Source organism: Podarcis bocagei (assembly GCF_964188305.1).
Source record: "Podarcis bocagei genome assembly, chromosome: 8".
NCBI classification, from domain to species: Eukaryota; Metazoa; Chordata; class Lepidosauria; order Squamata; family Lacertidae; genus Podarcis; species Podarcis bocagei.
Window position 1 is genome coordinate 2,490,617 of NC_138133.1, and position 22,674 is coordinate 2,513,290.

Sequence of the window (22,674 nt, forward strand, 5' to 3'; positions counted from 1 at the left end):
AGTGATCTAATGATAGGTTTTCAAAATTTCCACATCTGAGATAAAACAGCTAAACACCTTGGGAATGCCTAAACTATACCTGGATGTTAAACTGTTGGTTTATCTTCTTCAATTAAAAAATCTTCTGGAACTCATTTGCATCAGTCAAGAATAGTACAAGTTCCATTTATTGAACAATATGGGTATGAAACTTACTGCCAAGTTTTTCCATCCTGGATCATTGTTTAAACGATCAGCAATATAATAGCGAAGGCATTTAGCAAGATTGTCCATAAACTCAGTCCCCTAAAGAACAGGGAAATAATACAAAACAGGAAAATAATACAACATTTAGATTGTGATGGGCAGATTGCAGATGTGAGCCATCTTACTTTTTTTAAAATAAAAAAGCAGAGCACAAAAGTCCAAGCAAATGAAGCAAAATGAAAGCTTGGGGGCAGAGCCAGTTGCCCCCAATTACTACACTCCTTGAACCATATAGAGTGCTATGCCTAAACAAGTATAAATCCACAGCTCAAGCCCTAAAATGCATCAGGAGAGGCATACTAACGCCTAGTCATAGTCTTCCAATTAGTACAGTGGTACCTTGGTTCCCGAAGGGCCTGGCTCCCGAACAAATCGGCTCCCAAAACGCCACAAACCCGGAAGTGAGTGTTCCAGTTTGTGAACATTTTTCAGAAGCCAGACGTCCGACGCAGCTTCCAATAGAGTGCAGAAAGCTCCTACAGCCAACTGGAAGTCACACCTTGGTTTTCAAATGGTTCTGGGAGTTGAACGGACTCCCGGAACGGATTAAGTTTGACAACCAAGGTACCACTGTACTACAATTTTACAGGCAAAGAATTTCAAGACTAAGTGATTAACCTCAAGAAGAGCCACAAAATTTACAATACAGTATTTTATTTTTTAAAAAATATTATTATTACACAACTACAATCTGCATCTGCATTTATATATGTGGGGAACCTCCTGGTCACCAGTTCAAACCCCTTGGCAAGACAAAACTGTCCCCAGCAGCCCTCTGAATGTAGAGGAAGGGAGAGAAAAAATATGTCAGAAATAGAAAAGGGAAAACCCCCACTTTTATATTTATACTGGCTCTGGTCCTGCCCACTGCAGACAGCCCTTGAGAGATGAACCACTGTGGTGCGGAGAACACTCTCCTCAACAGGAAATTCCCCATGCCTCATTTATATTTTACATTTTTTCCACTAGGAAGCAAAGAGGTTCAGAAACATACAACTTGGCTAATGATTAGGTTAACATTTTATGTTTGAAGTTTACTAGGAAACCAAACTTGAAACCCTTACACCAAATCCATCACGTAATGAGCTCTTCATCACTCAGGTCTCGCTTAGTGAAAAAAGGTTTATTTTTCTTAAGCCTATGAAGATTTCTGTGCTGAACACACCTTCACACAAGGTTTCTGCATGAAACTAAACACTGGATTAGGGCTGGAAGAGATAACTCTGTTGTAGCCCAAGGTTTTTTGTATGGGAAGTTTCTGGCTAGAAATCCAAATAAGCCTAAAGTCATGTTCCAGCATCTAACGGAACATAAGAACTGTAATGAAAAGTTTTGCATAACTAGCACAAAGGCTTGAAGAAGATTCTTAAGCATGTTTGATAGAATGCACTTAGAAAAAGCTATCTGGTAAAAGAAGGTTCCCACTTACAGGAGGGTTTAAGTTTGTTCAGTTGAACACATTTAAAAACCCTCTTCAAATACCAAACCATTTCAAGGCAAATCTTGCATGCATGCCCATGCCTCCATCTCTACAGCTTGCTTGTTAGGCAAATGCCAAAACATGGTGCAGGCTTTCTCTTTGACCTGCGGTATCAACAACAGATAACCCTATAGAACTGCCGAAACTCCCTGTATGTCACAGCTCCCCAAACCTGCGCTGACATTGGCAGGGCAAATTCTTAATACGCCAACAAATTTAGATTTTTCCACGTGGAAAAAAACCATGAATTTGAAAAAGCACCCCATCTTTGCTGCTGCCTTTCAGTTTCTCCTCACCATTCTTACAATGAAACATTGTTTGGCAGCAGGAGATGCCAAAGAGAAGAATATTCTTCCTCTGTGAATGCCATCAAACAGTATTGTTGCCTATAGAAAAGCTGTTGGATCCTAGTCTATCCTTACACAGCTATTCTGAAGATAGGAAGAGGGAAGAAACCTACAGCCAGTCAGAAATTAGCCAAGAATCAAGCAACAATAACATGATCAGTACTGTGACAACTCCCAAATTAGAATGATAAGAATACTTACTGGAGTAATGCAATTGCTATCAAATCTTTCTTTTATTTCTTCTGGAGGAAGATAGCCACCTTTAAAAGCAACATAATTTAGCTAGTTTGAGACAGATAACTGCAGGAGGGAGGGGACAGACATACTCGCTCCGTTATTTTGAACATGTAATATCTCATTTCACTCAGTTATGGGAATCACAACTAGTTGTGATCAAAACCACAATTTTATACATATGTATAAACTCAGGCACAAGTCCCATGGCTCTTAGTGGAGATTTCAGATCAGTTTGCACAGGGATGCATTTGCATTGTTATAAGTATAAATTATGAGTGATCAATAACAAAATCATGCAAATTTGCTTGACTTTTTATTTTGCATACTTTATTAAGCTCCTTCTAGTTACAAGGTGATGCAGACCATTGTAGCTCTATTCTCTACTAATGGTAATTTTAATTCAGCAACTCTTCAATTTTTACAATGCATTGCTAATACAATTTCAAGCACATCTGTACAACTATTGTAAACCTCCCACTGATCCTCAGATGAAGGGTCGGTATAGAAATTTAATAAATGGTAAAAATAAGGGTTAGAAATGTGGTTTTAAATATGCTTAGATTTTTCGGAACCTGAATTCTGTGCTCAATTCCATATTGCACAACTTTCCTACACTCCCAAGAAATCACAGAACACAAACAACTGCTAATGCAAAATTTAATACAAAACTAAGTGCATGACAGTCTTTTCTCTAGGCCAGTCATGTGATATCTGTGATATGGCGCCTGTCGCAAGAGTAATACTTCAGAATATGCAACTCTTCTTCAAGTTACCTGTTACAGAACTAAACTGAATAGGTAACAAATCTATATACCTTTCTCTAAAATTTCTTGTCTGATTCTCTGCTTCTCTTCTGCAGTCTCCACTCCTTCCTTTGATGCTCTAAATCTTCTAGATCTTTGCTGGTTCATTTTTGCACGGGGAGCCTAGAAGAATAGAATTACCATGACTAATCATTTCACCCTTTATACTTAATTTCTATACTTTATTAAATTTGAGAACTTTAGAATGATTCACATAACGAGAGCTTACTTACTTTACGTATGCAATTGAGGAAGCCTTATCTGCTGGTAGCAATATTTTTTCCATTTATGTTTTAAAATAGATATTCAAGAGCTTAAGCCAACGTTCAAAAGAGAAACTGCAATTGCATTTATTATTTTATTTAAACATGGGGCGATTTCCATTACCCATGAGAAACTTTACAACAATTAAATATGCTTCCAGTTCAGTAATACAGCTGTGCCTCATTTTTTGCCACATACACTGCAGCAGCTGCAACATTTCTTTGTCCTCACATTGGCTTCATTTTAGTGCAAGGTGAAAACCTTTTTGTTTACCTGTGGAATGTAATCAACCTTCTTGCTGACAATTGCTACTTTATATATGTTGTTATGATGCAGTTAACACTTTTTTTTTACTGTTGTGCTATATACAGTTGCCTGTTCTTTCTTACTGCAGTGGAGTCTGGTAGCAGTGGTGGAGGGAGACAGCAACAGCAAAGGAAGCTTTGGGATAGGCAGGGACATTTTTGCCTTCTCCCCTTTGTCTACCAGCTGGAAAGCCTGGTATGTGATCTCAGAACAAGGAGGCTTCCTGACCAGTAACAGTTAATGGAAGTTAGCTAAAACAGGACTTCCAGGTTGGTGCCTCTGGTAATGGCGGAATTCCTCTGATCGGGAGGAATTTGCCCCGTGGGAACCTGGGTCTGGCCGCCACGGCGAAGGCGGAGACCCGCAAAAAATCACAGGCGGGAGAAGCCTGTGAGCGTGGGATTTGGTGGGCACCCTTTGCACCTCCCCTACTCCCGGGGAAACCCGGTTTCGGGGGTCCGGAGCGACGTGGGGTGAGTGGCGCGGTGCTTTGAATCGTCTGCTTCTTCCACGGAGCGAAGCCGCATAGCTGTTGCCGGAGAGCACTGACTTTTTCCTGTGGACAATTTGACTTCAAAGTAATTACCCATGAGTAGAGCTGAAGCGGGAGAATTGGATTTTTAAACGTTTAATTTGGTATTGAAACGGGGAGGTTCAATACAGGAAGTCCGCCTTCCCCTTTTGTAAATAGACTGAAGGAATGAGGCTGCAAGCTGAAGTCTTGGAAAGCCTTTTGTAAAAGACTAAATTTCCATCGGCAAAGAACATTAAACCCCCCCTTGCCTGCAGGAGAGTCAAGAGAGCTAAAATACCGCCGCTCTGACCCCGGAAACGGGCTGCTAGCAGGACTGATGTCTTTTGGAATGTTCATTGGCAGCGTTTAGAATGTTCATTGACAGTTAGCTAAATAAGAGAAATACATTGTTTCTACTGTCTCCGGCTGCTTTTAAAAAGGAGTAAAAGTAACTGAAAACTGACCAGGTTAATGCGCTAGATCGATGGGATAAAAAGGACTGACAAAACCCGGGACCAGGAGGAAGGGAAGCTGGATGAAGATTGGATTGTTTTTATTTCTCTTTTTATTACCAGGATTGTTTTATAAAATTGATGAATGTTAGAAAAATGTTGGAGCGAAATTGGCTCTAGCAAAAATGTTTAAAGAATTAGGTAAGAATATTATGGTTTTGAGAAGTCGGTAAAAATAAGATTTAAGTTTTAAGTTTTTAAGGTTTTTTATAAGATAAGATGAAAATAGATTAAGGTAATGTAATGACAGAATACTATGAAATATGGAAAGGATTTGCTGCATAATAATTAACCAAGATACAAAAAAGGGAGGAGGAGGAGGTCAAAGAAAGAAGGTAATGAGAGTTGAGGATTTGAGAATGATGGATTTATTTTTGTCTGTTTGCGGTGTATTTTTGTTTTTTGAATTTGTATTGTTTGATGTGGTTTGTTTTTTCTTTTCTCTTTTTCTGCTTTGTTTTTTCTTTGTAATTTCAAAAATTTTCAATAAATATCATTTTTAAAAAAAGTAACTGTAACTGAAACTAACTTTGGATTGTTTGAACTGTGTTTAAAAGAGGACATTACTGACTAATATAAATAGAAACTGTTTCCCCCTAGTGGAAGCCTTTGAAACTGGTTGCTTTACAAGAGCTGGGCTAGGGGAATTTCTAGCTGCAAGATAAAAAAACTGTGAGACTCTGGCACTGACCTTGAATTTTTTAAGTGTTATGGCAAATGGAAAGGAAAAAACAGAGGAAAAAACAGACCAGTCAACTGCTGAAAAAACATTAAGGTCTGGGAGGACTTGGCAGCAACCCAGGAGAGGCTCAACATCAGGCCTCCCTGCCTCTTCTGCTGCTGCTTTTGCACCAGTACACTCAAAACCAAGAGGAATGTCGACAGAAGAGGCCTTAGTGGTTGCATTAGATAAGATAAATGATTCACTGGAACAGCTTAATAAGAAAACAGACGCGATAAATGCGAAAGTGGATCCTGCAACTATTAAAATCGACTTAAATACAGAAAGTATAAATAATCTGGGACAAAAGGTGAATACCAATACAAAAGCCATCCAGAAAGTGATACAGGAGTCTACTTTGATACGGCAGACTGCGAAGGAAGCCAGGGAGAAAGCCGTTGCTGCTGAATGTAAAGTAACACAACTGGAGAGAGAGAGAGTCCCAGCCCTACAGAGGCAACTTGATGAACATAAGTTGACGCTTGCTATGATTGAACTTAAAGAAAAACAGACGAATTTGAGGATCAGAGCCCTACCTGAATTGGAGAAGGAAAGCTTGACAGACTTTCTCACACAGGAATTTGCTGACTTTTGGGACTTGGACTTGGGTCAAGAAGAGTTTAGAATTGTGAGGGCCTTCAGACTTGGAAGAGGAAGGAAAAAAAGAGAAGAATAGAATAAGAGACTGCTTGATCACCCTTCGAACTAAAGAAGAGAGGGATAGAATCTTGGGTTGGCAGTACCAGAAGAACCTAGTAGTACAACAGTCAAGAGTGGAAATTTTTAAAGACGTCCCGAAATATCTTTTGGATCTTAGGCCTAACTATGGAGATATTGTTGCCCTGCTGAGAAGGAATAAAAGCATCTTTAGGTGGGAGTTTCCCCAAGGTCTATCTTTCAGTTTCAAAGGAAGGAAAATAAAAATAAGATCAGTAGAAGATAAAGTTTTTGTATAAATACGAAGAAGATCTGCAGAAGGGACTCGGAAAAGAGCCAAGAGCATCGGATAGAAGATAATCAGATAGAGGACTAGAGCAAAGAGCATCGAATAGAAGATCACCAAACAGGGGAATATTGGATATATCAGCATTACCCTCTGGATTGGATCTCCCAGTGAACGTGTCACCACCACCACCAACAGAAGAAGAGCAAGCATTGGGTGCAGTTGGAGGAATATCAGCGTAACTACATGATGGCGTTGCAGGTTTCGAGCGGGAAAGTGAATGGATTAAATTCTCCAGAAAAAAGGCGGAGAGTCTTTCATTTATTGAAAAAAGAACATTTGGACTTGATTTGTTTACAAGAAACACATGTGATAAGGCTACACAGGAAGATATTGAGTAATAAAAGACTGGGCCAAGAATTTATCTCATCAGATAAAGTTAAAAAAAGAGGAGTGGTCCTGTATGCAAAGGAGAGCCTATCACCGAAATTCATATTCAAAGATGACCAAGGAAGATTTGTTGCAATTGAAATTCAATCACAAGGAGAGAAATTCCTGATTGTAGGTGTTTATGCACCAAATGAAGGAAAATCAGAGTTCTTTAAGAAGTTACACGAGACTCTGATGGATTATATGGACTATAATATGATCTTGATGGGAGATATGAATGGAGTGGTGTCTACAAATATGGACAAGGCACAGAGACAGGTAGTCACCAAAGATGGTAGACTACCAAAAACCTTTTTTGACATGACTGAAAGTATGGACTTAGTTGACATTTGGAGAATGGAGAACCCTCTGGGAAGAGAGGGAACTTTCTTCTCTGAGGCTAAAATTACATGGACAAGAATTGAGCAAATCTGGGTAACCAGGGGATTTGTTCCGAAGATCAGCAAAGTGCAGATTTGCCCCAAAACTTGTTCTGACCATAATGCTGTGAAGATGGAAATGAAATTGACGCCAATTGGTTCCTTTAGATGGAGGATGAACGATACTTTGTTCAGGAATGAAGAGGTGACCAAGAAGGCCCAAAAAACTCTAAGAGACTATTTCGAGATAAACATGAATACTACAGTGGAAAAAAGAGTAATTTGGGACGCAAGCAAAGCGGTTATGAGAGGATTCCTAATACAACAGAATGCAATTAAGAAGAGAACTCAGAATGAAAAAAAGGATAAAATCCTGGGAAAAATAAAGGAAGGAGAGAAGAAACTGAGAGCAAACCCAAAGTCACAGGACTACACAAAATCTCTCAGGAAAAACAGCTAATGTTGAATTACAAAATAATGGATCGGGAGGTGGAAGGGGCCATCCAGAACATGCAATTAGGTAAATCTCCAGGACCAGATGGTTTGACTTCAAGATATTACAGATCTTTGAAAGAATGGTTGATAGAACCATTGAAGGAAGTCTGCAATGAAATACAGTGGTGCCCCGCAAGACGAATGCCTCGCAAGACGGAAAACCCGCTAGACGAAAGGGTTTTCCGTTTTTGAGCTGCTTCGCAAGACGAATTTCCCTATGGGCTTGCTTCGCAAGACGAAAACGTCTTGCGAGTGTTCCGATTTTTTTCTGCTCCCCCCCTTTTTCTAAGCCGCTAAGCCTTTAATAGCCGCTAATCCGCTAAACCGCTAATAGCGCTAATCCGCTAATAGGGTTGCTTCGCAAGACGAAAAAACCGCTAGATGAAGAGACTCGCGGAACGGATTATTTTCGTCTTGCAAGGCACCACTGTATTGGAAGGGAGAAAGGCACCAGAGTGCCTATATCGCTGCTTAATGTGGATTACAAAATTTTTGCAGATATTTTGGCTAAAAGATTAAAAAAGGTGTTAGTAGAAGAAATTCATAAAGACCAAGCAGACTTTCTCCCGGGCAGACATTTGTCTGACAACATGAGGAATATAATTAATATTCTAGAAAAACTACAAGTGAATATCAATACTAAGGCAGTCTTGATATTTGTGGATGCAGAGAAAGCCTTTGACAACATTTCTTGGAGTTTTATGAAGAAGAATCTACAGGGGATGGGGTAGGTCAAGGTTTTGAGAATGGTATAGGTGCAATTTATTCAGAACAACAGGCAAAATTGTGAACAATGTAGTGACAGAAGAGTTTAAGATTGAGAAAGGGACACGACAAGGTTGCCCAATTTCTCCATTGCTCTTTATATCGGTCCTTGAGGTTTTGTTAAATATGATTAGAAAGGACCAAGAGGTTAAAGGTATACAAGTGGGAGCTAAACAGTACAAACTGAAAGCATTTGCTGATGACTTAGTATTGACTTTACAGGAGCCAGAATCTAGTACTAAAAGGGTATTGGAACTGATTCAAGAATTTGGACAGGTAGCAGGTTTTAAGTTGAATAAGATGAAAACTAAGGTTTTAGAGAAAAACTTAACTGTGAATGAGAAAGAGAGAAGTTTCAGGAGGAGACAGGACTAACATTGGTTAAGAAAGTGAAATATTTAGGGATTAACATGACTGCCAAAAATGTGAATTTATTTAAGGATAATTATGAAAAATGTTGGATTGAAGTGAAAAAGGATTTAGAAATATGGACAAATTTGAAGTTATCATTGTTAGGCCGAATTGCTGTGATAAAAATGAATGTGTCGCCAAGGATGTTATTTTTGTTTCAAACATTGCAAATTTTGGATAAGATGGATTGTTTCAAGAAGTGGCAGAAAGATATTTCCAGATTTGTTTGGCAGGGCAAGAAGCCTCGAATAAAATTTAAGATATTAACTGATGCCAAAGAAAGAGGTGGATTTGCCCTGCCAGACCTTAAACTTTATTATGAATCAGCTGCTTTTTGCTGGCTGAGAGAATGGCTGCTTCTTGAAAACAGTGAAGTGTTGGATCTAGAAGGCTTCAATAATGCATTTGGCTGGCATGCATATTTGTGGTACGATAAGGTAAAAGCACATAAAGCGTTTAAAAATCATATTGTTAGAAAAGCATTGTTTAATGTTTGGATAAGATATAAGGATTTGTTAGAAAAGAAAACCCCAAGATGGTTGTCACCAATGGAAGCAAAGGCTCAGAAAAAACTCAATATGGAGGCCAAATGGCCGAAATATTGGGAAATTCTGGAACAAGATGGAGACAGAATAAAATTGCAGAGTTTTGAAAAATTGAAAAACAAAGTGTGAGATTGGCTCCATTATTACCAAATAATGGAGGCATACAATTTGGACAAAAAAGTTGGTTTCCAGGTGGAAAAATCAAAATTGGAAACAGAATTGTTAGATCCAAAAATCAAGAATTTGTCAAGAATGTATAACTTGCTGTTGAAATGGAACACTCAGGATGAAACGGTGAAATCAGCTATGATTAAATGGGCACAAGATGTTGGACATAACATAATGATGGCTGACTGGGAACAGTTATGGACCACAGGTATGAAATTCACGGCATGTAATGCCCTAAGAGAAAATTTAATGAAAATGATTTATAGGTGGTACATGACACCAGTCAAGCTTGAAAAAATTTACCATTTGCCCGACAATAAATGTTGGGAATGTAATGAATCTGAAGGTACATTCTTTCACCTTTGGTGGACATGCCCAAGGATTAAGACATTCTGGGAGATGATTTATAATGAAATGAAAAAGGTATTCAAATATACCTTCTTGAAGAAGCCAGAGGCCTTTCTCCTGGCATGGTCGGCCAATTGGTGTTAAAGAAGGATAGAACTTCTTTTATGTACGCAACAACAGCAGCAAGAATACTCATCACAAAGTATTGGAAGACACAAGATTTACCCACCCGGGAAGAATGGCAGATGAAGTTGATGGACTATATGGAACTGGCGGAAACGACTTGCAGAATCCGAGACCAGGGAGAAGAGTCGGTGGAAGAAGACTGGAAAAAGTTTAAAGACTATTTACAGAAATACTGTAAAATTAATGAATGTTAGAAGAATGTTGGAATGAAGTTATATGGCTTTAGTAGAAACGTTATAAGGAATTAAGTATAAATAGATTAATAGAATATTAAAGGAAAAAATAAGGTTAGAATGTGTTAAGATAATTATAGGATAGAAAACAGAGGAAGATGGAAAGGAATTGCTGAAACAGTTAACAGAAGTGGAATACAAAATGGGAAGTGTGAGGAGGTCGTTGAAATAAGTGAATGAAAGATAAGATACTGAAATTGTTTGATGTGTTTTAAACTGTTTTTGTTTTGTTTTGTTAGTTTAATGTTTTAGTGTTATGTAGTGTTTCTGTATTGTATTGTATTGTTCTTTTTTTGTAGTGTTTAAATTGTTGGAAAAGTAATAAATATTATTTTCAAAAAAAAAAGGAAGTTAGCTAAAACATCCTGTGTGCAAGAACAGTTTCACAAGCTATTGTCTACAGCTAAACTGATTAAACTGGTTGTTAAAACAATCTGGAATAGCCCATGAGTAAATATACTTTTCATTCATTAATCCTTATCAGTTAAGGGATCCTCCACTGAGATATCACTAGTAACTTGTGAACATGAAAATAGGTGTTTGGGGTTGTTTCAGTTTTGCAATCTAAAACAGAAGGCTTATAATTTTGCAAATTAATGTATTCTAGTTCAGATGTGTATATGCAATGCAAACTGATAGTGGGTATAACACATTATCATTTTAAGCAGAACAATCCCAACCCCTGATCTACCACCATTTCTGGAGCACGTCTGAACATAGCTGTCAGGGGTTCAGAAGCAGAGACGCAGAGAAGGGAGGAGACAGAGAGCGAGGAGGAGGAATACGAAGGAAAGATGAGTGGGGATGACGAACCGAGATCGCCGAGCTTATCCAGTGAGTCCGAGGATTCCCAGAAGGGAGCGCCAGCAGTCAGAGCAAGGGGGGAAAGCAGGGGGACACCCCAGGAAGAAGGGTCCAGAGAGGAATCAGAGAGCAGCAGTTGGAGATCGGGACCCACGTACCCAGACGGGAACAGCGGGGAGAAAGGGGACCAGATATCGGGTTCCGGAGGCTTTCAGAAGGAGGGAGGGCATGAGTCAGGAGTAGTCACGCCCACCTCGGGGAGCGACGAAACGATCAAGAGGAAGGTTGAGAGTTGGGCGCGCGCGCCAAGTTCAAATGTAGCGGAAGCTGGCGCAGTAAGCAGCCCAGAGAGTGAACCAGGTCCCAAAGCCCGCCGCAAGGAGGCGGAAGGGTCAGGGGGGTCCGCGTCAGAAGAGAGTAGGAAAAAGGAGACCCCGGGGGGCAGAAGGACCCAGAGACGGAGGGAAAGGCGCAGGAGGTGGAGCAAGGCTAGGGTATTAAGCTGGTGTGCTAGAGGCGGAGACTCAGACGGGTCTTCGCCGGTCTGACCTAGAAGAAGTAGGGCTGCATAGTGCAGTTTGGAAATGGAAGCTGTAATCCAATAAAGACTCTTTTAACCTGAACGCTGGCTAACGTGGTCCTATGTGAGCTGGGACTGAGTGGCAGCCCTGACAATAGCTGTCAACTTTTCCCTTTTTTAAAGGGAAATTCCCTTATTCTGAATAGGATTCCTCGCAAGAAACGGGAAAAGTTGACAGCTATGCGTCTGAATGGAGCAGAAGTATCACCCTGTCAGTGGTGGAGTTCTGCTGACAAAGTGTGATGCAAACAGGGATGGAAGTTGCTGCCAGTTGCATTCCCACCAGAAGTAGCCAAGGGAAACCCCAAAATGGAGGCAGGGAGGGGTAAGGCTGGGCCAGCACAGGATTGGCTAGAACCTGTGCAGACCCAGCTGCTATCATGTGACAGTGACAGGTCTGATCTATGACCCTTTGCAGTACCAGCCTGAGACCTGGTGTGAGTGCCAGTGCTATAGCTATAGCTCTGGCTGTGCCGTTCCATCGTGCCCTATGGCTGTCACTCAGGGGTTAGGATTAAGGCCAAAATAAATGCAAAGACAAGATTAAGAAATAAAAAGGAGTTCTTCTTGAACAATAAGGTTATACATCATTCTAAAAGGACCTCCCTGAAGAATACCACTCTTGAGTTCAGACTGCACTCAGAGAGAAATTGAAGGGGAGTTGATAAACTCATCTTATCCTGCAATACCTTTCTAGACTGTGCATGTATGCCACAACACTAAGCACTGACAATGGGCTATAAGATCAACAAACTGAGATCACATACCAGTGGCTTCCTTAAAGGTAAAGGGACCACTGACCATTAGATCCAGTCGTGACCGACTCTGGGGCTGCGGCGCTCATCTCGCTTTACTGGCCGAGGGAGCCGGCGTACAACTTCCGGGTCATGTGGCCAGCATGACTAAGCTGCTTCTGGAGAACCAGAGCAGCGCACGGAAACACTGTTTACCTTCCCACCGGAGCAGCTTCCTTAATGAACCTTAAATGAAGCCACCATTCACAATCTATCTTAGGTGGCATAAGTAATGTTCACACTCACAAAGTGTTAAAAATAAAATCGTCTTATACATAAATGCAGTTACTTTAATTTTGACTCTGTTCACCAACAGATGCAGGAATGGAATTTAGTCATTGTGTCCAACAGCATTGTAAATAAAGTGGAAATTAAACTACAACAGAAAATAGCACTTCAAACGATTCAGACACAATTTTTATCAGCCCTGACCCAAATACATCAATGGCAACCACTTAAGTACTTACCACTCCATCTATTGCCATGTAGAGAAGCCGCCTCGGTCTCACAATATTAAAAAGCCTGTCAATATACTCAAATATGGCCACCATCATTTCATCTTCATTTTTGGGTGCTGGTCTGCAATGTAAGACATTGTGTCAATATCCAAACAATGTTTAATACAAGCTACCTATTTAAAGTACAAATGTGACTCACTTGTCCTCAGGATGTGTACAAGGGTGGATGATGCCATTCATATCCAAATACAGATTATCAAATTCCACTTCATTGGGGTTTGGTTTGCTGGAGTCAATGGGAATTTTGATACCATTACATTCTTTAGGCTACAAACAATGAATAACAAAATATTTTTAGATGTATGCATCACATTCAAATCTGAAAGAAAAACACAATCAAGGAAACATGGTGGAAGTGGAAAGGAAATTCGAAAGGCAGACTATGATTTATGAAAGGTAGCTAAGCTATCTCACCACATGCCTATGGGAATCTTTTCTCTCTTTCTCCGGCACAAGTACTTTTAGCCAGCGTTAGAAACTCAAGATACATATGCTAGGTGCAAAATGGCTCCTTAAAACAAGGTTACAGTCACAAAGATGGAATGTCTAATATCCAATTTTTTGCAAGATGGCTCTAAAGTCTTATTTTTCAAATGATGAAGTCACTGTGGTCGATTATCAGTTAAACATCTGGCTGGTTCAGATGACAACCTTGAGCTAGGTTAAGAACTTTGAAGTCAGGTTAGATTGGCAAAAATGTATAAAAACTGTAGTGATGTCTGTTGGAGATGCAAAAACGGGGCAGGAACCTTTCTACACATGTGGTGGGACTGCAAAGAGCTAGTGGGATTCTGGGAAAATATTTATAACGAATTGAAAAAGATGTTTAGATTCTCATTTGGGGGAAAAACCAGAATCCTTTCTCCTAGGTATCATGTCAGAGGAAATAAAAAGAACGGTCAGACCAATATTTATGTATACGACTACGGCGGCAAGGTTATTAATTGCCAAAAATTGGAAAAGCAGCAGCATCCCAACTAAAACAGACTGGCTATCTAAAATGATGGAATACTTCCATATTGCCGAATTAACAGGTAGGATATGAGGAGATGTGCTACAAAAAGTGAATAAGGAGTGGGCTATCTTTAAGGAATACATCAAAATCTATATGGAAAAAGTAGAATTTTTGACAAGATACTGAGTGAATCCAGAAAATGATTAGAGTGAAAGGAGAGTAAAGTTAAGATAGAAGAAGAGATCAAAGAAACAATGAAATGTGTTTAAGCTAGTTGGAAAAATAAAGTAGCGTAACAAGAATGGTTGGAAGTCAAGTCACTTGGTGGGTGTCCGTGTGGGGTAGGAGTGTAGGTATGTTGATATGTATAGTATAAGTAGCTATTATACAGAGTATTGTAGGTATGTTTTATGCTATGAAAATAAGGTAGTGTATTGCATATATGTATTGTGTAAATGTAAGCATTTTATATGTTATAATAAAAAAATAAAAAAGGTTAAGAACTTTGAGAACTTAAAGAAGAAAAGTCATTTGATTCAGGGACAGTTCACATATATATTGGCCTATTCCTACCTCTTTTTCTTAATGGTGACATGGACCATTCATAACATAAGAATATTCTTCCTAACTGTGAGCAGCGCAGTGGGGTGGGGTAAGTGAAGACAAGCTACAACAATTAACTATAATGTCATTCAGTGCACTTGCTCAGGCTGCACAGAAAAAGCAATTTGGTTCTTGAAATTCATTCTGATAGTGCAGATAAAATATAAGCGAGAGAATTCTACAGAATGTGGTCTTAGTGTGTGAAAACAGTCAAGATCCAAGGATCCCGATGATGTCAGGCACAATCCTGGTGCCCAGGCACCTAAATCAAATTTCACTATCTATACAACTAAGCACCTGAACTGTTCTTGTCAGGAACGCCAATTTGCCAGAGGCCAATTTAAATGTAGGCAATATTTTAAAAGGCTGAAGGTGTAAAAAGTCTTCAGGGGATTGTGCTGTGGGAGTCGAGTTAAGAGGACATAACTGAGTGTAAGCAAAGCCCTCATATGTCATAATGCGGAATCCCAGGCCAACTGAGTATTAGGAGAGACTCCCTCTACCATTTCTATGAAACTAAGCACATATGCTATGATCAGATCGTAAAGGAACACTATTCACCCACACAGGCATAGTTTAGAGAGCCATTCAAACATCACATTCTGCTTAGAATCATAGAATCATAGAGTTGGAAGAGACCACAAGGGCCATCGAGTCCAACCCCCTGCCAAGCAGGAAACACCATCAGAGCACTCCTGACATATGGTTGTCAAGCCTCTGCTTAAAGACCTCCAAAGTAGGAGACTCCACCACACTCCTTGGCAGCAAATTCCACTGTCGAACAGCTCTTACTGTCAGGAAGTTCTTCCTGATGTTTAGGTAGAATCTTCTTTCTTGTAGTTTGGATCCATTGCTCCGTGTCCACTTCTCTGGAGCAGCAGAAAACAATCTTTCTCCCTCCTCTATATGACATCCTTTTATATATTTGAACATGGCTATCATATCACCCCTTAACCTCCTCTCCTCCAGGCTAAACATGCCCAGCTCCCTTAGCCGTTCCTCATACCTCCTCTGGACACGTTCAGTTTGTCAGTGTCCTTCTTGAACTGTGGTGCCCAGAACTGGACACAGTACTCCAGATGAGGTCTGACCAGAGCAGAATACAGTGGCACTATTACTTCCCTTGATATAGATGCTATACTCCTATTGATGCAGCCCAGAATTGCATTGGCTTTTTTAGCTGCCGCATCACACTGTTGACTCATGTCAAGTTTGTGGTCAACCAAGACTCCTAGATCCTTTTCACATGTACTGCTCTCAAGCCAGGTGTCACCCATCTTGTATTTGTGCCTCTCATTTTTTTGCCCAAGTGCAATACTTTACATTTCTCCCTGTTAAAGTTCATCTTGTTTGTTTTGGCCCAGTTCTCTAATCTGTCAAGGTCGTTTTGAAGTGTGATCCTGTCCTCTGGGGTGTTAGCCACCCCTCCCAGTTTGGTGTCATCTGCAAATTTGATCAGGATGCCCTTGAGTCCATCATCCAAGTCGTTGATAAAGATGTTGAATAAGATTGGGCCCAAGACAGAACCCTGTGGCACCCCACTAGTCACTCTTCTCCAGGATGAAGAGGAACCATTGATGAGCACCCTTTGGGTTCGGTCAGCCAGCCAGTTACAAATCCACTGAGTGGTAGCATAGTCAAGACCGCATTTTATCAGCTTCTTTACAAGAATATCATGGGGCACCTTGTCAAATGCCTTGCTGAAATCAAGGTAGGCTACATCCACTGCGTTCCCTTCATCTACCAGGCTTGTAATTCTGTCAAAAAACGAGATCAGGTTAGTCTGACATGACTTATTTTTCAGAAATCCATGCTGACTATTGGTGATCACAGCATTCCTTTCTAGGTGCTCACAGACTGTTTGCTTAATGATCTGCTCCAGAATCTTCCCTGCTATTGATGTCAAACTGACTGGGCGGTAATTATTTGGGTCCTCTCTTTTCCCCTTTTTGAAAATAGGGACAACATTTGCCCTCCTCCAGTCTGCCGGGACTTCGCCTGTTCTCCAGGAATTCTCAAAGATGACTGCCAGTGGTTCTGAGATCACATCTGCCAGTTCTTTTAATACTCTTGGATGCAGTTCATCTGGCCCTGGAGACTTGAATACATCTGAACTAGCCAAGTATTCTTGTACTATCTCCTTAGTTATTCTGGGCTGTGTTTCCTTTGCTGAATCATTTGCTCCAAATTCTTCAGGTCGGGCATTGTTTTCTTTATCGGAGAAGACTGAGGCAAAGAAGGCATTGAGGAGTTCAGCCCTTTCTGTGTCCCCTGTTTGCATTTCACCATCTTCTCCTCTGAGTGACCCCACTGTTTCTTTGTTCTTCCTTTTGCTACAAACATACCCATAAAAGCCTTTTTTGTTGCTTTTAACCTCTCTAGCAAGCCTGAGTTCATTCTGTGCTTTAGCTTTTCTGACTTTGTGTCTACACGTGCTGGCTATTTGTTTGAATTCCTCTTTGGTGGTTTCCCCCCTTTTCCATTTTTTGTACACATCCTTTTTTAATCTTAACTCTGTTAAAAGTTCTTTAGATAGCCACCCTGGCTTCTTTAGGCACCTTCCATGTTTCCGTCTCATTGGTATTGCCTGACATTGTGCTTTTACTATCTCCCTCTTAACAAACTCCCAGCCATCATGAACTCCCTTTCCTTTAAGTATTACTGTCCATGGGATCTCACCCAGCACTTCCCTAAGTTTTATGAAGTCGGCTTTCTTAAAGTCAAGAAATTGAGTCCTAGTATGCTTGGCTGCTCCTTTCCGCTGTATAGTAAACTTCAGAAGAGCATGATCACTCGCGCCTAATGATCCTTCCACTTCTACCCCACTAACCAGGTCATCAACATTGGTTAGGACCAGATCTAAAACGGCCGTTCCTCTTGTTGCTTCTCCCACTTTCTGGACAATGAAGTTGTCTGCAAGGCCAGTGAGGAATCTGTTTGACCTTATGCTCTTGGCTGAGTTTGACATCCAACAAATATCTGGGTAATTGAAGTCCCCCATTACTACTATCTCCCTTCCTTTTGCATGCTTGGCCATCTGTTCCAGGAAGGCATCATCTATGTCCTCCGTTTGGCTTGGGGATCTATAGTAAACTCCCACAATGAGGTCTCTGTTATTCTTCTCTCCCTTAATTTTGACCCAAATGCTCTCACTTTGGCTTTGAGGTTCTAAATCTTGGATCTCTTCACAGGTATACACATCCCTGACATATAACGCCACTCCTCCTCCTTTCTTGTCTGGTCTGTTTCTCTGAAATAGATTGTATCCCCCCATTATTACATTCCGATCGTGGGACTTATCCCACCAGGTTTCAGTGATGCCTATTATGTCATATTTAGTTTGCTGTACCAAGAGCTCAAGCTCATCTTGTTTATTTCCCACGCTTTGCGCATTAGTGTACAGACATTGAAGTCCATTAATCATTCCCCCGTGTCTCTTATTTAAGGATTTTTTCCTCCCACCACTAGGTCTGCGTGCTGTTTGCTCCATTTGGTCTATGACATTTGGATGATCATCTTCATTAATTGATAGACTCCTACCTTCAGGAGCACTGTCTCCCTCCCCCACATTAGTCAGTTTAAAGCCCTCCTGATGAGGTTTCTGAGATTTTTGGCAAAAACATTTCTCCCAACCGTTGTGAGGTGCAGCCCATCACTTGCCAGAAGTCCATCTTCAAGAAACTGCAGTCCGTGATCTAAGAATCCAAACCGTTCCTGTTTACACCATTTGCGAAGCCAGCTGTTCACTTCCACTATTTCCCCCTCTCTCCCTGGGCCACGTCGTTCAACTGGGAGGACAGATGAGATGACAATTTGTGCATTTAGTTGCTTGTCCAGAGGAGGGCAACCAAAATGGTCAAAAGCCTGGAAACGCTGCCTTATGAGGAACGGCTAAGGGAGCTGGGCATGTTTAGCCTGGAGAAGAGGAGGTTAAGGGGTGATATGATAGCCATGTTCAAATATATAAAAGGATGTCACATAGAGGAGGGAGAAAGGTTGTTTTCTGCTGCTCCAGAGAAGCGGACACGGAGCAATGGATCCAAACTACAAGAAAGAAGATTCCACCTAAACATTAGGAAGAACTTCCTGACAGTAAGAGCTGTTCGACAGTGGAATTTGCTGCCAAGGAGTGTGGTGGAGTCTCCTTCTTTGGAGGTCTTTAAGCAGAGGCTTGACAACCATATGTCAGGAGTGCTCTGATGGTGTTTCCTGCTTGGCAGGGGGTTGGACTCGATGGCCCTTGTGGTCTCTTCCAACTCTATGATTCTATGATTCTAAGCTCTGGGAGGAAGACCTTTCATTGCCTACAGACAGCCACCCAATCTTAAACAACTCCTAACCCACAATAATACTACAACCAGACTTAACACAGACACTGGCACCAGAGCCTGCAATAAACCCAGATGCCAACTTTGCTGCCACATACACCCGGACAACACCATTACTGGCCCCAACAACATCACACATACCATCTCGGGACTATTTAATTGCTCATCGTCTAACATTGTGTATGCCATCAAATGCCAACAGTGTCCTTCAGCTCTCTATATTGGACAAACAGGCCAAACCTTACGCCAAAGAATAAACGGACATAAATCTGACATCAAGAATCACAGAACAGAGAAACCAGTAGGAGAACACTTCAATCTCCCAGGACATTCTGTACAAGATCTCAAAGTAGCTGTTTTACTACAAAGGAATTTCAGAAATAGACTGGAAAGAGAAGCTGCTGAATTACAACTCATTACCAAACTTAAAACCATGAAAAGACCTGGGCTGAACAAAGACATTGGATTCTTATCTCACTATACATGACTAAACCATTTCTCACCTTCCCACCCCTTGCCTTTTCCTGTAAGACCTATTACAGTCGTTAAGAGTCGTCAAGAGGCTCTCTCAGCTATCTGCCTATCTCCCATTCCCACCACCCTTCTGAGTAACACCCCTCCCCACCTTCTCACTATATAGAAGGATCTGGCAACTTCTGTTTCAGTGTATCTGAAGAAGTGTGCATGCACACGAAAGCTCATACCAAGAACTAACTTAGTTGGTCTTTAAGGTGCTACTGGAAGGAATTTTTTTATTTTGGTCACAACTGGACCATGCCAAGTTGCAAAACGCACCTAGCACATGGAGAGTTTCAGACACTGCCTAGGACCACAAAGTTATTCACCACATGTAGGACACACATCATTATAGCTGATAGATACTAATCATGTTCTGGCATAAATCCAGCATGGCAAAGACACTCAAACTGCTTTCAGCAAAGAACTCAACAGAACAGCGGGGGGGGGGGGGAATCAGCAAGGAAAAGTTAGAAACTCTAAGCAAAAGATTAAAGTTACTAAGACCAACATAGCTCCAGTCTCGTTCTCCAGAGAGCAAAGTACAAGATGTGTTGATTACTCTATTTATATCCCACCTTTCTCCCAATGCATGATGCAAATTGGCATATAGCAAAAATTAAAACAGATACAACTAAAGCCATGAAATATAAACATTTTAAAAAGTAAAATAAGTAATCCTATTAAAAACAGTGCTGAAAACACTTAAAACCATTGTACACACACAAATGCAACACACAAACAAGTAGGGTTCAGAATTTCCTGGTTGCCAGGCACATTTCGCAACTGGGGATGGTTTGCTTGCAACCAATTTGAGATGTCTTGTTGCAGGTAATGCAACTGACATCTCCACCATCTAGGTGCGTGCCACAGTGCGAGTCAGCTGGCTGGCGCTGCTGCACAACTTGAGAATAAAACTGCCACCGCATGTGCCAGCTGGCTGGCAAGTACAACATCCACCCTCCGAAGACCCTGTCACAATAGCCTGTTAGTGGCAAAAGATGGGGGGGGAGCACTTGCCTGCCAGCAAAAGGAAGATTCTCTCTTGGATGCTCCTCAATCGTGTCTGTGGAGGAGGTGGGACCAAGAGAAAGACCTCCCCAAAAGACGTCAAAGTCTTAGCAGGCTCATATAGGAAGATATCATCCTTCAGATAGCCTGAACCCAAACCACATAGGGCTTTGTGGGTCATAACCAGCACTTTTGAGTTGTGCCCAGAAATAGATAGAAAGCCAGTAAGCTGGTGTATCAAGGAACTTCCATTCTCCCTGTAACCTTGCCTGGCTGTGAGCCATGAAGGCCACTCCCTGCAAGGCCCTTTCCGGCTGGCTTAGGGGGCGGAGCCCAGACTCACCCAGAGACCGGAGGGACATCGCTATGCCTGACAACAAATCCTAATTATTGGATTCTTTTACCCCATTTTTATGTGCCTGTCAAACAGCCATGTCATGCTTATTATAATATTTTATTCTCTTGTTAATTATGCTGTTTTAAATGTGCATTTTATAATTGACTTTACTTAGCAACTTTTTTTTAATGTTTAAGATTGTTTGTTTGTTTTTTGTTAACTTACTTTGTGCTAAATATGTATTCTGTAGTTGGCCACCTTTGTAGTGTTTTATTTTGAAATCTCTGAAATCGTATTTTGGTTTCCTATTGATTATGTTGCTTTGAGTGTGTACTTTATATTTTATTTTCTTCAGAAATGTTTGACTCTGGATTGTTTTATTGATGTTTAATATGCTGTGAACTGCTTTGAGATTTTTCTTAAAAACATAAAGCTGTATAGAAATTTATAAATTAAATTAATTAACTAGATCCAGTGAGCAATCTGGCCATGTGAACAGACAGCTCCAGAGATGGATGCAGCTGATGCACTAGTTTTGAATGTGCTAATGCACTTCTGGCTACTGCTAAAACCTGGGACCCTGGGCTCAGGGCCTGCCGAAGGGGCTGCTCTCGGGCTACGTTCTGAGCATCTGCGCCGCGGACCAGGGAAGCCCGGGGGGGTTGCGGGGAGGCCTGGTCCGATGCTCCGCGGCCCCTGGCGCCCGGCCCTCCCCGCCGCCCTCAGCCGGGGCCTCGGGTCCGACAAGGCCGCACAGCCAGGGCCCCTCCCCGCCCGCCCGCCCGCCCGCCTCACCTTCTCCTCGACGCAGGACACGATGATGGCCGGGTACTTGCGGCTCAGCCAGCGGAAAAAAGCCGGAACCCCCATCGGACGCCTCTCGCGCAGCGCGCAGCCCGGCAGCACCGCGAGGCAGCGAGAGGCAGGAAACCGGCGCAGGCTGCGGAGCGCTTCCGGGTCACCGGGTCAGGGCTGCCGTGATGCGGGGCGCCTTTGAAATGTCTGCCCACGTGACCGGCGACCTCGCTTTACGCCTCCATCTTGGAACCTGGCGGGAACATGCGCACAAGGAGAAAGCGAAGGTTCGGAGAGCGCGGCCGTGGGAGCATGCGCGCTTCGAAGGGCTCGGGCGTCTGAATCCTTTGCCAGGGCGAGGGAAAGTGGAAGGCGGGGAGCTGGAATTCCTATTCACTCCAGGCTATTTATTTATATAATAATATCAGGATAGTTGTGGTCTTAAGGTCGGCAAGGTGATGTCTCTGCTTTTTAAGATGCTGTCTAGGTTTGTCATCGCTTTTCTCCCAAGAAGCATCATTTAATTTCGTGACTGCTGTCACCATCTGCAGTGATCATGGAACCCATGAAAGTAAATTCTCTCACTGCCTCCATTTCTTCCCCTTCTATTTGCCAGGAGGTGATGGGACCAGTGGCCATGATCTTAGCTTTTTTGATGTTGAGCTTCAGACCATATTTTGTGCTCCATTAGCTGGTACAAATAGGAAATTGAAGCCAATAGGTGAAAATTTGCTTACCCACATATTTAAAGGCAAAGGGACCCTTGACCATTAGGTCCAGTCATGGCCACCTCTGGGGTTGCAGCGCTCATCTTGCTTTATTGGCCGAGGGAGCCGCCGTACAGCTTCCAGGTCATGTGACCAGCATGACTAAGCCGCTTCTGGCAAACGAGAGCAGTGCACGGAAACGCCGTTTATCTTCCCGCCACAGCGGTACCTATTTATCTACTTGCACTTTGACGTGCTTTCGAACTGCTAGGTTGGCAGGAGCAGGGACCGAGCAACAGGAGCTCACCCCGTCAAACCTCCGACCTTCTGATCGGCAATTCCTAGGCTCTGTGGTTTAACCCACAGCGCCACCTGCGTCCCTCACCCATACAT

General features: G+C 41.9%; 1 protein-coding gene across 1 annotated transcript in view; it reads right to left on the reverse strand.

The window, feature by feature from the left end:
• Window positions 1-21,740, reverse strand: part of XRN2 (5'-3' exoribonuclease 2) — a 63,073-nt gene extending 41,333 nt beyond the window's left edge. Inside the window, exons 1-6 of the mRNA XM_081205967.1 lie at window positions 21,575-21,740; window positions 13,169-13,296; window positions 12,979-13,090; window positions 3,125-3,236; window positions 2,275-2,333; window positions 196-285 (exon numbers count right to left, since the gene is read on the reverse strand). Coding sequence (XP_081062093.1) covers window positions 196-285; window positions 2,275-2,333; window positions 3,125-3,236; window positions 12,979-13,090; window positions 13,169-13,296; window positions 21,575-21,649 — 576 coding nt within the window. The 5' untranslated portion in view covers window positions 21,650-21,740. The remainder of the gene's footprint in view (window positions 1-195; window positions 286-2,274; window positions 2,334-3,124; window positions 3,237-12,978; window positions 13,091-13,168; window positions 13,297-21,574) is intronic.
• Window positions 21,741-22,674: the final 934 nt, after the last annotated feature.